The 12,130-nt window shown below is 39.0% G+C and overlaps 1 protein-coding gene across 1 annotated transcript; it reads left to right on the forward strand.

Annotated features, from left to right (window-relative positions):
• The first annotated feature begins 6,092 nt into the window (after nucleotides 1-6,092).
• Nucleotides 6,093-11,134, forward strand: LOC131236402 (cold-regulated protein 27-like). The gene is made up of 5 exons (XM_058233523.1): nucleotides 6,093-6,403; nucleotides 7,213-7,425; nucleotides 7,509-7,821; nucleotides 10,457-10,546; nucleotides 10,664-11,134. Exons 1-5 carry the CDS (start codon nucleotides 6,245-6,247, stop codon nucleotides 10,684-10,686), a joined length of 798 nt encoding a protein of 265 aa, XP_058089506.1. The 5' UTR covers nucleotides 6,093-6,244; the 3' UTR covers nucleotides 10,687-11,134.
• The last annotated feature ends 996 nt before the right edge of the window (nucleotides 11,135-12,130 follow it).

Here is a 12,130-nt window from a genome sequence, read left to right on the forward strand (position 1 = left end):
GTATATTTTCGTTTAGAAATAACAATACCTACTTTAGACCTTGCAACTTCTAACCTAAGAAAATACTTTAGGAGACTAAGATCTTTAATATGAAACTGTTGATGAAAAAATTGTTTGAGACTTTGTATAGCAGTTACATCATTTTTAGTTATGACTATGTCATCTACATAGATAAGCACCACAGTTGTAGATGAGCCTTTAGTCTTCATGAACAAAGAATAATCTGAATGTGATTGAACAAAGCCAGCCTGTTTGATAGCATGCGAGAATTTTGCAAACTAATTTCGAGGGGCTTGTTTAAGCCCATAAAAAGACTTATGCAGTCGACATGCAAGTTTTTCTCCCTGTCGACAAAGACCTGGTGGTGGAGTCATATACACCTCTTCCTCTAAATCACTATGTAGGAAGGCATTGATCACATCCATTTAATACAATAGCCAATGTCTACCAGCAGCAACAACAAGAACACAACGAACAGTGGTTAACTTGGCAACATGAGCAAATGTTTTAATGTAATCCAATTCTTCTTGTTGAGAAAATCCTTTAGCGACTAATCGAGATTTGTAGCGTTCAATTGTGCCATTGGAATTGTATTTGATACGATAGACCCATTTGCTGCCAATGGGGCAATGACCAGCAAGCAAGGGAACCAAGGACCATGTCTTTTGGATAGTGAGAGCATGACGTTCACGTTACATTGCCTCTAGCGATTTGGGATCTAAGACAGCCTGAGCATATGAGGTGGGTTCTAGGACACTCGAAATGGTATTAACAAAGTGTTTATGAGCAGAAGACAAAGAATCATAGGAAAGATAGGTACTTAAAGGATACCGAGTACCCGACTTAGTTAAAGATGCATGTTTTGAAGTTACAATTGATGGCGTTGTACTAACTTGTCCACAATGAAAATCTTGAAGGAGGGTGGATGACTGTCTGACATGTTCACTTCTGCGAAGAGGAGGTGCAGCAGGAGATATAGAGGAAGAAGGAGAAGAAGGAGAGGATGGAGGAGTGATCTCCGATGATGAAGAAACAGGAGGAATTGCAAGTGGAGGTGAATCAGTGATATATTCAGATATCTCAGGTTGGGAAACAATGTTTTCTGGTGAGGTTTCTGGAGCAAGAAAAGGAAAAATTGATTCATGAAAAATGACATCACGGCTTGAAAAAATTTGTTGAGTGTTGAGATCATATAAGCGATAGGCTTTTTAGCCTACAAGATAACCGACAAAGATGCATTTTCTAGCACGAGAGTCAAATTTGTGAGAAGGGTACAAATTGGTTGCATAACAAAGACATCTAAAAACTTTCAAGTGAGAGTAGATAGGTGGTTTGTTATACAACATTTCATATGGGGATTTATGTGGCAGTACAGGGGTAGGAAGACGATTAATAAGATAGGCAGCGGTAAGTAAACTCTCCCCGTAAAAACACAAGGGAAGATTAGCATCAATTCTTAAGGCCCTGCCAACGTTTAAAAGATGTTGATGTTTTCGTTCAACTACACCAATTTGTTGAGGTGTAGATGAGCAAGAGCTTTGAAATAAAATGCCAAGGTTGGAAAAATAAGATTTCATAGATATGAATTCTGAGCCATTATCACTTTGAATGCATTTAACTTGGCAATTAAATTGAGTGTTGACAAAAGAGATTAAGGTTTTTAGTAATCCTTGCATTTCAAATTTGAATTTCATTAAGAATATCGACATGAATCGATTATAATCATCAACAATGGTTAAAAAATAATGTGCCTCTGTATGAGTTATAGTATGAAAGGGTCCTCAAATATCATAATAAATAAGATCAAATGAATGTAAAGTTTGAATAGAACTTGAAGAAAATGATAGCCGTGTTTGCTTAGCCAAATGGCAAGTTTCATAAGAATGTTCAGAATCAAATACAAATGAGGGAATAACATGGCTCAAAAATTGTGAAAGTGCCTTGGAGGGATGTCCTAACCGCTTGTGCCATGGAAGGTTTGTAGTAGAATCAACATGATAAGAAGTTGGTGCAGACTTCACTGGAGGAACAAAGTAGTACAAGCCATTAAGCTGCTTCCCCAATCCAATCATCTTCTTCGAAGTTAGGTCCTGTAATATACAAAAAGTGGGAAAGAAGTGAATTGAACAATTTATGGTAGTTGTGAGTTGACTCACTGATAGTAAACTGACATGAAAAGATGGTGCACATAGAATGTTTTTAACATGCATATGATCTGAGAGTTGTGTGGAGCAAATGCTAGTTATCTTAGAATATGCACCATTAGGCAAGGTTACTTGAGAAGATAAAGGAGAGGTACTAGACACTGAAGATGCTATGTGATTTGTTGCACCACTATCAATAATCTAATGATTTATGATTGTCTTTTGGACACTAAAGGATGAGCAGAAAGGGGCAAAGATACCTATGTACTCTGCTTTGGCAGAATTTTTACCATTACGGAAAAAGGCTTTTATTTGGACAAGTTCTTCAAAGGTGAATTGGGGAGTCTGTTCTGTTGGTATCTTGATTGAGTCCCGATGCATCTCGACACTGGTTTGATGTGCAGCAGGTTTTCTGCTTCGATTTGGTGGCTGGACATCTTTGTCATGGAGCTTGTGACCAACTGGGAATTAATTCAAATAGTAGCAATGATCCACAGTATGAGTTGTGCCCTCACAATAAGAACATAACAGAGATTTTCTAGTGCCATGTGACTTGAAATGAGAGGATGACCACTGTCTGTGTTGTTGTTGAGCATCAAGCTGTGATTCCTTAGAGTTGTCATAGGTTTTGATACTCATAGCATGAATGAGATCAGTACCCTTGGCCTCAGCAAGTCCTCGCTGCTTTTCTTCTTCGCATAGAAGTGAATATGCCTTTTTGACAGTTGGTAGAGGGTGCATTAACATGATTTGCCCTCACACAGCAGAGTATATCTCATTCAATCCCATAAGGAATTGTCTGAGCCGAATCATTTCTTCCTTTTCTTTTAGATCTTTTTATCCTCCACAAGTATACGTGATTGAAGGACTACAGGTAGTTAGCTCATCCCACAATATTTTCATCTTTGTATAGTAAAAAAAATCGATTCTTGATTTTGTTTCAATTCAACAATAGATCGTTGAGTTTGATAATGATAAGAAAAATCACCTTAAGAGAATCATTCTTGAAGATCTGTTCAGATCTCTGAAGGCGTTTCAGCATAGAGTATGCTGTTTGTAAGCTCCTGACTTAGAGATTTAAATATCCAGGAAAGCACCATATCATTACAGCGCTGTCATAAAGAGTATTTTGGATCTTTTTCTTCTGGGATGAAAATTATTCCTTTGATGAACCCCAGTTTGTTTTTAGCACTGAGATTTACCAGCATAGATCTCTTCCACATAGCATAATTGGTTTCATCTAAGACTTTTGAAACAAGAATCATGCCAAGATGATCAGAAGGATGGAGAAAAAAAGGATCTGCGGAATCAATTACAGACGTAGACATAGCGTGATCAGAGTAGGCGGAAATGATTTACAAAGGCAACAAGATCATTGGCACTCTGATACCATGAGAAAAATCAATTTACAGAAAAATCTATGTTTTTCTGTGTGTGTGTTCAACACTCAAAATAGACTGTTATATATAAGCTTACAAGAGCAAATTAAGATCCTAAATTAGATCCTAAATTACAAAAAAATAAAATAAATATCTATCTAATTCCCTTGATTGAAGGGATTAAAAATCTCCTAAATATATACATGAAATAATATCCCTTAATTTAAGTTAATGTAATCTTAACAGCAACTCAAATATAACTTGTAAAATATACATATGGATGGAGGGCATGGAATAAAACCCGTCCATTAATATGGATAGAAGTGTACATCGAGTCGAACCGAGGTGAGCTAGCCTCAGCTTGACTCAGCTCAGCCACTGGCTGACCTCAGCTCAAATTCGGCTCGGCTCGGTCCTCAAGCTTGACTGGCCAGCTTGGCTTAGCTCGGTTAGCAACTTGGGCCGAGTTTGAGCCAAGATCGAGTCGAGTTCGCCATTGAGGCATTTTCCACAAACACCTGAACTGTAACTTCAAAATTCCATTATTTTACAAACAGGGGCAATAGTTTTATAGGTATTTTGTCAAATACCTTCCAAGCAACATAAAAACCAAGAAAAACAAAGAGAAAAAGGGTATTTGTTTCATGTAAATACCTTATTTCCCACCAGCCAGATTTCATTGAGTCATTTTATCAAACAGTTGGTGAGCAACATCAATGGCAAAGTAACCGAGTCACTGAAATGGTTCGATCCGAGTTCTATTCGAGTTGGATTCAATCCGAGTTGAGTCAAGTTGAGCTGGGGTCTGCTTAAACTCGGCTTGAACTCATTTTCGAGCTCAAAAAATCAGCTCAACTCGGCTCGAACTCAGCTTCAAATCGAGTCTAATCGAGCTTTTTTGAGATGCGTCAAGCGAGCTAACCGAGCTAGCTTGGTTCGTCTACACCCCTAACTATGGGGCTCATAGAGTAAGCTTTAAGTGTCCCGCCCTAAACTTATTTATAATAATCACTATTGTAATGAAGTCCGATGAATCGCTTAATTTAAATAATCCAATGATCAAATTAAAATCTAGTATCATGTGTAGCCAGCTTAGTAAAGTCTTATAAAAAAATACCTAATAAAATTTGAACATGACAAAATGCAAGGCTACCTACATGCATTCAAAGGATACCTTAGACAAAGGGTCGCCCTAGGGCATTAGACAGTGTAAGAAGATAGCCTCCACCATGATGTACTTGTTATATCCACAAAGTTCATCTATTATATTATTTTAAGGCACGGGACAGAGGGAGCATAGAGAACCTCCACATTCTTACCTCACACCAGCTTTCTAAATGTTGTATTGACCTCAGCAAGCTCTATGGGCCTGATTATGAGGTATGTGTTATATCCAAACCCTTTGTTCATTTGGTGAGCTCGTCTTAAGGCTTGGGATGAAAAATAAGACGTATATAACTATTAAGTGGACCACACTGTAAAAAGCTGTGGGGGATTGAACGTGTACAATTGAAACCTTTTTTGAGGTCACAGAAGCTTTGGATTAATATGAAATTTGTTTTTCCTCTTTATTCCAGTATTTGTTACCTTATGAACAGATTGGATGGAAAATAAATATCATGGTAAGCCCCATGAATTGTTTAACGGTGAAAATCTTTATCTCCGCTGCTATTTGTGGCGTGGTCCAAATGATATTTGAATATGATTCAATTTTTGGATAATGCTTTAAAATGATCTCTGAAAAAAGTTGAACGGTGCGTAGATATGATAAATACATCACTGTAGGCTCATGTAAGGTTGATCTTCTTTCAACCATTCGTACAACTCGGAGCTCGAGGAGCGTCCGTGCTCGTCGACACGTACCTACACAGGACGACGCGGATTTCCTGCGAAAGCCTTTCGCAGGAAGTTCCTGCGCAAGGATGTTGGGTGGGTGCCTCCGAGATGTTTGTGAGAAATCCACACCGTCCGTCCGTTTTTCGAGCTCATTTTAGGATATATGTCCAAAAGTGAGATGGATACTACACTGGGACACGGGGGAAGAAACAGTGGAAATTCAGTGAGAACCGTTGAAGCATTATTATGGCTATAAAAGTTTTGTATCAGGCTATCGTTCTGGTATTTTCACTTCATCCCATTGGAATAACCTTATAAACGGTTTGGATAGCATATAAAAATAAGGTGGAGCTCAGGAAGATTTCAACTGTGGGAATTTATTTCCTCAATTTTCCCGTTCGTGTGACCCACTTGAGTTTTTTATCCACCTCAATTTTGAATACACGTCCTAAAATGATCTCTCAAAACTGACGGACGGGGTGGATTTCTTACAAACATATCGGTGGCTCCACCCAGCATTCTTGCGCAGGAACTTCCTTCGAAAGGCTTGCGCAGGAAATCCGCGTCCCTCATCCGACCACAGCGCCGTCACCTTTTCCACTGGCGGAAGTGCCACGTCTTCCCTTTTACGGAGGGAGATTTTTATGCCCGCCAAAATATCTGGCCCGTGTGTGTTGCCGCTAGATATTATTGTCCTTGCCAATGTGGCTGAGATGACACGTGTAAAAGTGCTGCCACGTGGAGGAGACTATGCCCCTGAACCACCACTTTTGTCTCTGCTCTTTTCTTTCGGAAGCAGAACAGAAGCAAAGGAGAAGAGAAATAGGGGATTTTCATTGAATGCGTTTGGTGACGATTTCTCTATAACCGTTTGGGAAGATTTCGATGGAAATGGAGGGAAATCATCGAAATCCAAATCTAGAAATGGAGAGCTGGGATCGAAACGACGAAGCAATTAGGATTCCGGCATGTTCGGATACGTCGGGAGTCACCAACGACAAGAATCCAATAGATTTTGTAGAGCCGAGAAACAACGCCGGATCGGTAATTGTCGATTCTTTCTTGGATTTTCTTTTCTGGGTTTTTCTGTTTTCAGCTTTTCGTGAAATGGGTTGTAATTTTTCTTAGAGGGGGTATAGAATCGAATGGAGAAGATGAAGCCATGCATTGATTGATTGTTTTTGTTTGATTTGTAGCTTTTCTTCTTTCTTTCAGTTTTCTTTCTGTTCATTTTACTTGTTTTTTGGGTTTTCTGGGTTTTCTGTGAATTATATGGCTTCTAATCCTCATGGGGGTTTTTGTTTTGATGAACTATAACAATGTTGGGCCCACCATTTACTGATCCAAACCGTTTGTATGATGCTCCCTTCTGTGGATGGGATACACCCCAAAAATCTCTCCTACTCCGTGATCTTAGCCATTCGATTGGTACGCTGTCCATTTTGTAAGCCATCAATAGGATGGCGAGGATCATCTTATATTGAGATAGTAGACTTTGGCCTATCTTTCGAAGAGCCCAATCAGATGAATGGATCAGATTACATAAATGTGGGCCCAGCTTGTACCATAGCTTGGGGGATTTAAAAAAAAAAAATGCTGTTCCTCTTGATTGAGAATCATCACTTCCATTTAGGATGGAAAATTGAAGAGGCAAGATGGGCTTTATCTATTGATCTGCGGTTTGGTTTTGTGAAATGAAATGGGTTGTAATTTTTCTTTGGGGTTGGGGAATTGATAATATAGGAAGTTGGTTGTGTTTATCTGGTCATTGCAATATGTGGGTTCTTTTCTTTTTTTTTTAGGGGCTGAGAATACTCATTTATCTGATTTTCATGGGTGACTTATCATATCAGGGCCACCAAATGGTGAAACATGTGTCCATGACATGGACAGATGAGAAGCACAGTTCATATCTCAGTTCCATAGAAGCATCATTTGTTAAGCAGTTACATAACCACAAGTATCCATCAATGCATTTCCATGGTTGGCTATCAAGAAGAAGACGAAAACTGATAGATCTGAACTCCATTCCATCGAACGCCAACACCCATTTCTCTTCTGGACAGGTCCGAACCTGAATCTGTTATTGTATTTTCAGTATCTCTCAACCCACTTCCCTGTTAACTAAATTGGTTGTTGTCTTCCATAGTTTAAAGTTCACCGTAGAGGCTGCTGGGAGAAATTGGTTTTCAGAGGGGCTCATAGTCGGCAAGGCACTGAAAATGAATCTCATCTTCTCTTGGTAAATCCATGGATCCAGCATTTCAGGTCAGCTTCCACCGGCAAAGAGATAGAGGCAACGTTACCCAAACCGGAAGAAAACGGTATGCCAGCTGGCAAAGCAATGTACTTGGGAGGACAGAAGCATGAATCACCAACCTGTGGAATAGTAACAAGTTCAAGGCAACTTCCACCTTCACACTCTGAAATATGTGGCCAAGATTCTGTTGGCAGCAATATAGGTAGGTTTCAGTTATAACTTGGTATGGTTCATGTTGAAATTCTTCCTTTCCTTGCCACATTTTTAATTGGGCCATTTTCCCAATCTTGCTTAATCTTAATTTCGATTACGCATTTCTTATCTAACCATGTAGATTTTTGATAAATCCATAATGTTTGAATTTTAAATTATCTTTTGTGAACATCATGAGTTTGATGTGGAATAATAATATGTCTACAATCCTCATCTCTAACCAATTTCAACTACACAAAATAAATTAAGTGGAGGAGAGTGGAGTAGTTGTAATTGTCTCCTTTGCAGTCATGATTTTCAATAGGCTTGGAACTTCACCAGCCACATGAAATTGGAATTACAATGTTAGACTATGGTTATTCTTTCATATTAATATTCCTTTCTTTAATATTGTTTCCCATATTCTAAGTAAATATGGACAAATTCTTGTTAATGGTATCCGATTATAACATGCAGTTTGATGGCCTCCCTCATGATTTTATGGCCGGTTTAGAGTTCTAAACTGTTGGCGGCATCTATCGAAGGGAAAGACAATTCACTTGATTTAGTTTTTCAACCTTTGATTGTTTATCGTTATGATGGTTTTCAGTTAGGAGCGGCTGTTACCTGATTTCACACTTCTTCTGGGAGTGTTTTCTCAAGTTGAAGTTTTGGTGTTTTGTGCTTCTCGATGGAAATATGCTTATAACTTCCTATAGTTTCAGTTTTCTATCAGTTAGTCTTATAGCTGCTAAGGGTAAGAGGTTTGATGGATTTTATGTCAAACAAGAACAAATTTTATATATATATATATATATATATATATATATATTCCCAATACGAAGGAAGGGGTGAGAAGCACACCCATCCTGGCCGATAGTATTAATGCACACATTTTCTTTAGCATGCCTATTCGTATGGTGAGCATGGCCATTAATCATTAGTAACAGGTTCCAGTTTAACCTACTGTTGAAAATGAAATATCTTTGCCTATACAAAAATGATATATATTTGTCCTTTGGTTCTATATCTCTACTATGTATGACACGAGTAGCTACTCAGAGACAATTTTTCCCATGCAATTTGTCTTGTGAGAGCTGTGAACTTGGGGATTTAAAAAGACAATAGAAGAGATTTCTGATTTAGGTAAGGGCATTTAGAAATTGTGCATGCTTATCAATGGACGGCTCTGATGTTATGTGCTCCATGTGAAGAGTGATGTGGATTTTTACTGTGTTTTATCATGTGAGTAGCCCACGCCCTTTCACTCCCTGTTCTCTCTCTCTCTCTCTCTCTCTCTCTCTCTCTCTCTCTCTCTCTCAATTACAGTAACAGTGGCCATAACAGCCACCACTGTTACCTTTAGGATACAGGCTGCAATGGCCATTACGGCCCTCATTTTAATTCTAATTTTTCTAAACAAACTTGTATTGGCGCCATAATGGACTGTTCCAGGGCCGTTATGGGCTGTTACTGGCCATTTTCCTACAATGGCCATTACAGCTCAGTAACGCGGAATTGTGACTGTTATGTAACCAGTTTTTAATACCACTCTCGAGAGAGGAGTTGACATGTAGGCTGGAAACAGATTGGCCCAAGTTATAGTTGGGTCATGGTCACACTAATCAGGTTGCTGGTTGGGTTAGGTCTGAAAGTAAGGCCCATAAGGTAAATGGGTTGGAGTTGGGATGACTATGCCCCAACATGACCTAACCACTTATTGGAACCTTATAAATAGTAATAGAAGGTTTTAATCCCCAAACCTCTTAAATAGTACTACTGGGCCTGGATATGAGGCCTTTTAAGTAAACTGGCCAACTAGTCTGGGGCTTTTGCCTAATTATTTGTTTACAGGTTGGGCAAGTGGCTTAAATTATAGAGCCAGTTATTAAATGAGACAATCTCGGGTCACTCGGGGTTGGATTCTTCACCCGTCTGGTCAACGGGTTGGCCCCAGATGACCCCAATATGACCTGAGCTTAACCCATCACCACCTCTATACACAAGAAAATCCTTGGCTGTATTGATCTGAAGAATGTACTATTGCATAACTGCTTGTCAACTGCCGTGTTGTTCTCATCAAGGATACCAAGCTTCGTTTGTGGACAGTTGGTGTATGATTTTTTTCTTGTGCATTCTTGTGTGCATGGGATGCAAAGGATAAGACTGAACCTGTCTGTAGAATGTGGAAATCGCATGACCTAGAGACCTGGAGCTGCAGACTCACAAGCAATTTCTAGCCCACATGCACTTTGTACATAGATTCTGATGAATATCCTGAGTCCACTGCGAGAAGCCTGAAGCCGCAGATTTGCTAGCAATTTGTAATTTTGTAGCATATATGCACTTCAATTACATGGATTCTGATGAAAAACTGCAGTTGATTTGCAAGATCTGGTCCTTGATGTTGTTAAGATCTAATTACATTGTCGTTGTAAGATGCTGAATCAAACTGAATTTTGAATTTGGATGTAGAAAATTTCCATAGATTATTATAAAAATAAATAAATAAAAATCATGTTAACTGCATGCCCTTGGGCATTTCAGGCATTTGGGCTTTGATATGTCCGTTCGAAGAAGATTGACAGCCTGCAAATGCTTCGTATCATGTAAATTTAAAGCTAAGAGAATTTGGGTGTTTGCAGAGATGTCAGATCAGAACTTTGTGAATGAAGACACTGAAGCAGAGGAGCAGTTAAAAGAGAGGGACGATTGCAATGGAGATTATAAGCACTGTATGTATTTTCCTTCATTAGCCATCTCATATTTTAGATGAAAATCTCACTTCCTTTTCCCCAATTGTTCCTCTTGAAGTCTCCTATAACATCTCTAATGAGGATTGAACTTCTCAGATAAAGAAAGATTGAGATTGTAGAGATGGGCAATCAGAAAACAAGACGGGCTTGGCATGCACGGGATCTGGGCCTTCATTTCTCAAGGACCCATAGCTGTAGGGAGGACAGCACGACGCAACAGAACAACTTATAACAGAATCTGAAGAGAGGATGGAAAGCTGAAGTTGCATTGCTATCTGGAGTTATTTACCCTTGGAAGGAAGAAATGGGTTGGAATATGAAACCAAGTTAACCAACGGCATGGCTCAGGAGTGAGTTTTTACTAGAAATGTTGCTGACTCAATTGCATCTGAGTAGTTACGGAGAAAATCAGTAGAAGGAATCTGATATTGGTTGAAGTTAATAGTAAGGAAATGAGTAGGAGGAATCTGATACTGGTTCGTTTCAATCATCTTACTTTAAGGTATGGCTTATATTAGGTAGCCTCTTGTAAGCTTTTAATGATGCATACATGTACGTTGTTCACTCCTCTATGGCTCCACATGCCAACCTGTCACAAATCTATGACATCCAAAGCGTTCGTCAGGTGGGACCTACCGTTCAGATCATGCCCTCCAAAGAAATCGGACCTGTCAATTATCTGGCAACCCATGCATTGATGAAAGCAATGGATGGTGTAGAAAATTTAAAGGTTTATTTTTAGACCGTCCATTGTCCATTGTTTTAGTTCTTGCACTGCCTACTGAGTTTACCGGTCAGAGCGCCTGATTTTACATGGTGTGGCCCACCTGTGTTTTGGAATTGCCTGATTTTTGGTGAATGGCACGTGGAAAACACGGCAGGCTCTACAAAAAATAGCCTTTCATTTTCATCGATAATTGAATATATTCCAAGGCTTATAGTATAGTCTAAAACCGGTACATATCATCCGACCCATGCATATTCGATATGCTTATATTGGCATATTGAAACCGGTATGTATCACCCGATACCACCAATATTGCCCATGAATTATCAGCTTTTATTGGCCCAAAAGCAAGGTTTAAACCATCATCTGAAACCATTACATATAGACCAGTATCACCCGTGATTGAACTCTTTATTAAAAATGATTGATACAATTGTATCTTCTGGTTCCCAGATCCCTTTAGACTATTATACTGATACAATTGTATCTTCTGGTTCCCAGATCCCTTTAGACTATTTGAATTATACTGATACAATTGTATCTTCTGGTTCCCAGATCCCTTTAGACTTTTCAAATTATACAATTGTATTGTATCTTCTGGTTCCCAGTTCTCTTTATTGAAAAAGATTCAAAATCCATATTTTACTAGGTTTCTCTCTCCAATGGAGCAGGAGTTGGATCTTTTCGTTTTTGCAATGGACCTAGGTCGATCGACATGGAACGATTTTTTCTGTGGGGAATCCAAATTCCATATTGGCCCAAATCAGCACGATATAGGAGTAATATACGGAGCTGTATCAGTACCTGTGTACCGGCTTAAAAACATTGTTTCTTAC

Source organism: Magnolia sinica, chromosome 2 (assembly GCF_029962835.1).
Source record: "Magnolia sinica isolate HGM2019 chromosome 2, MsV1, whole genome shotgun sequence".
NCBI lineage: Eukaryota > Viridiplantae > Streptophyta > Magnoliopsida > Magnoliales > Magnoliaceae > Magnolia > Magnolia sinica.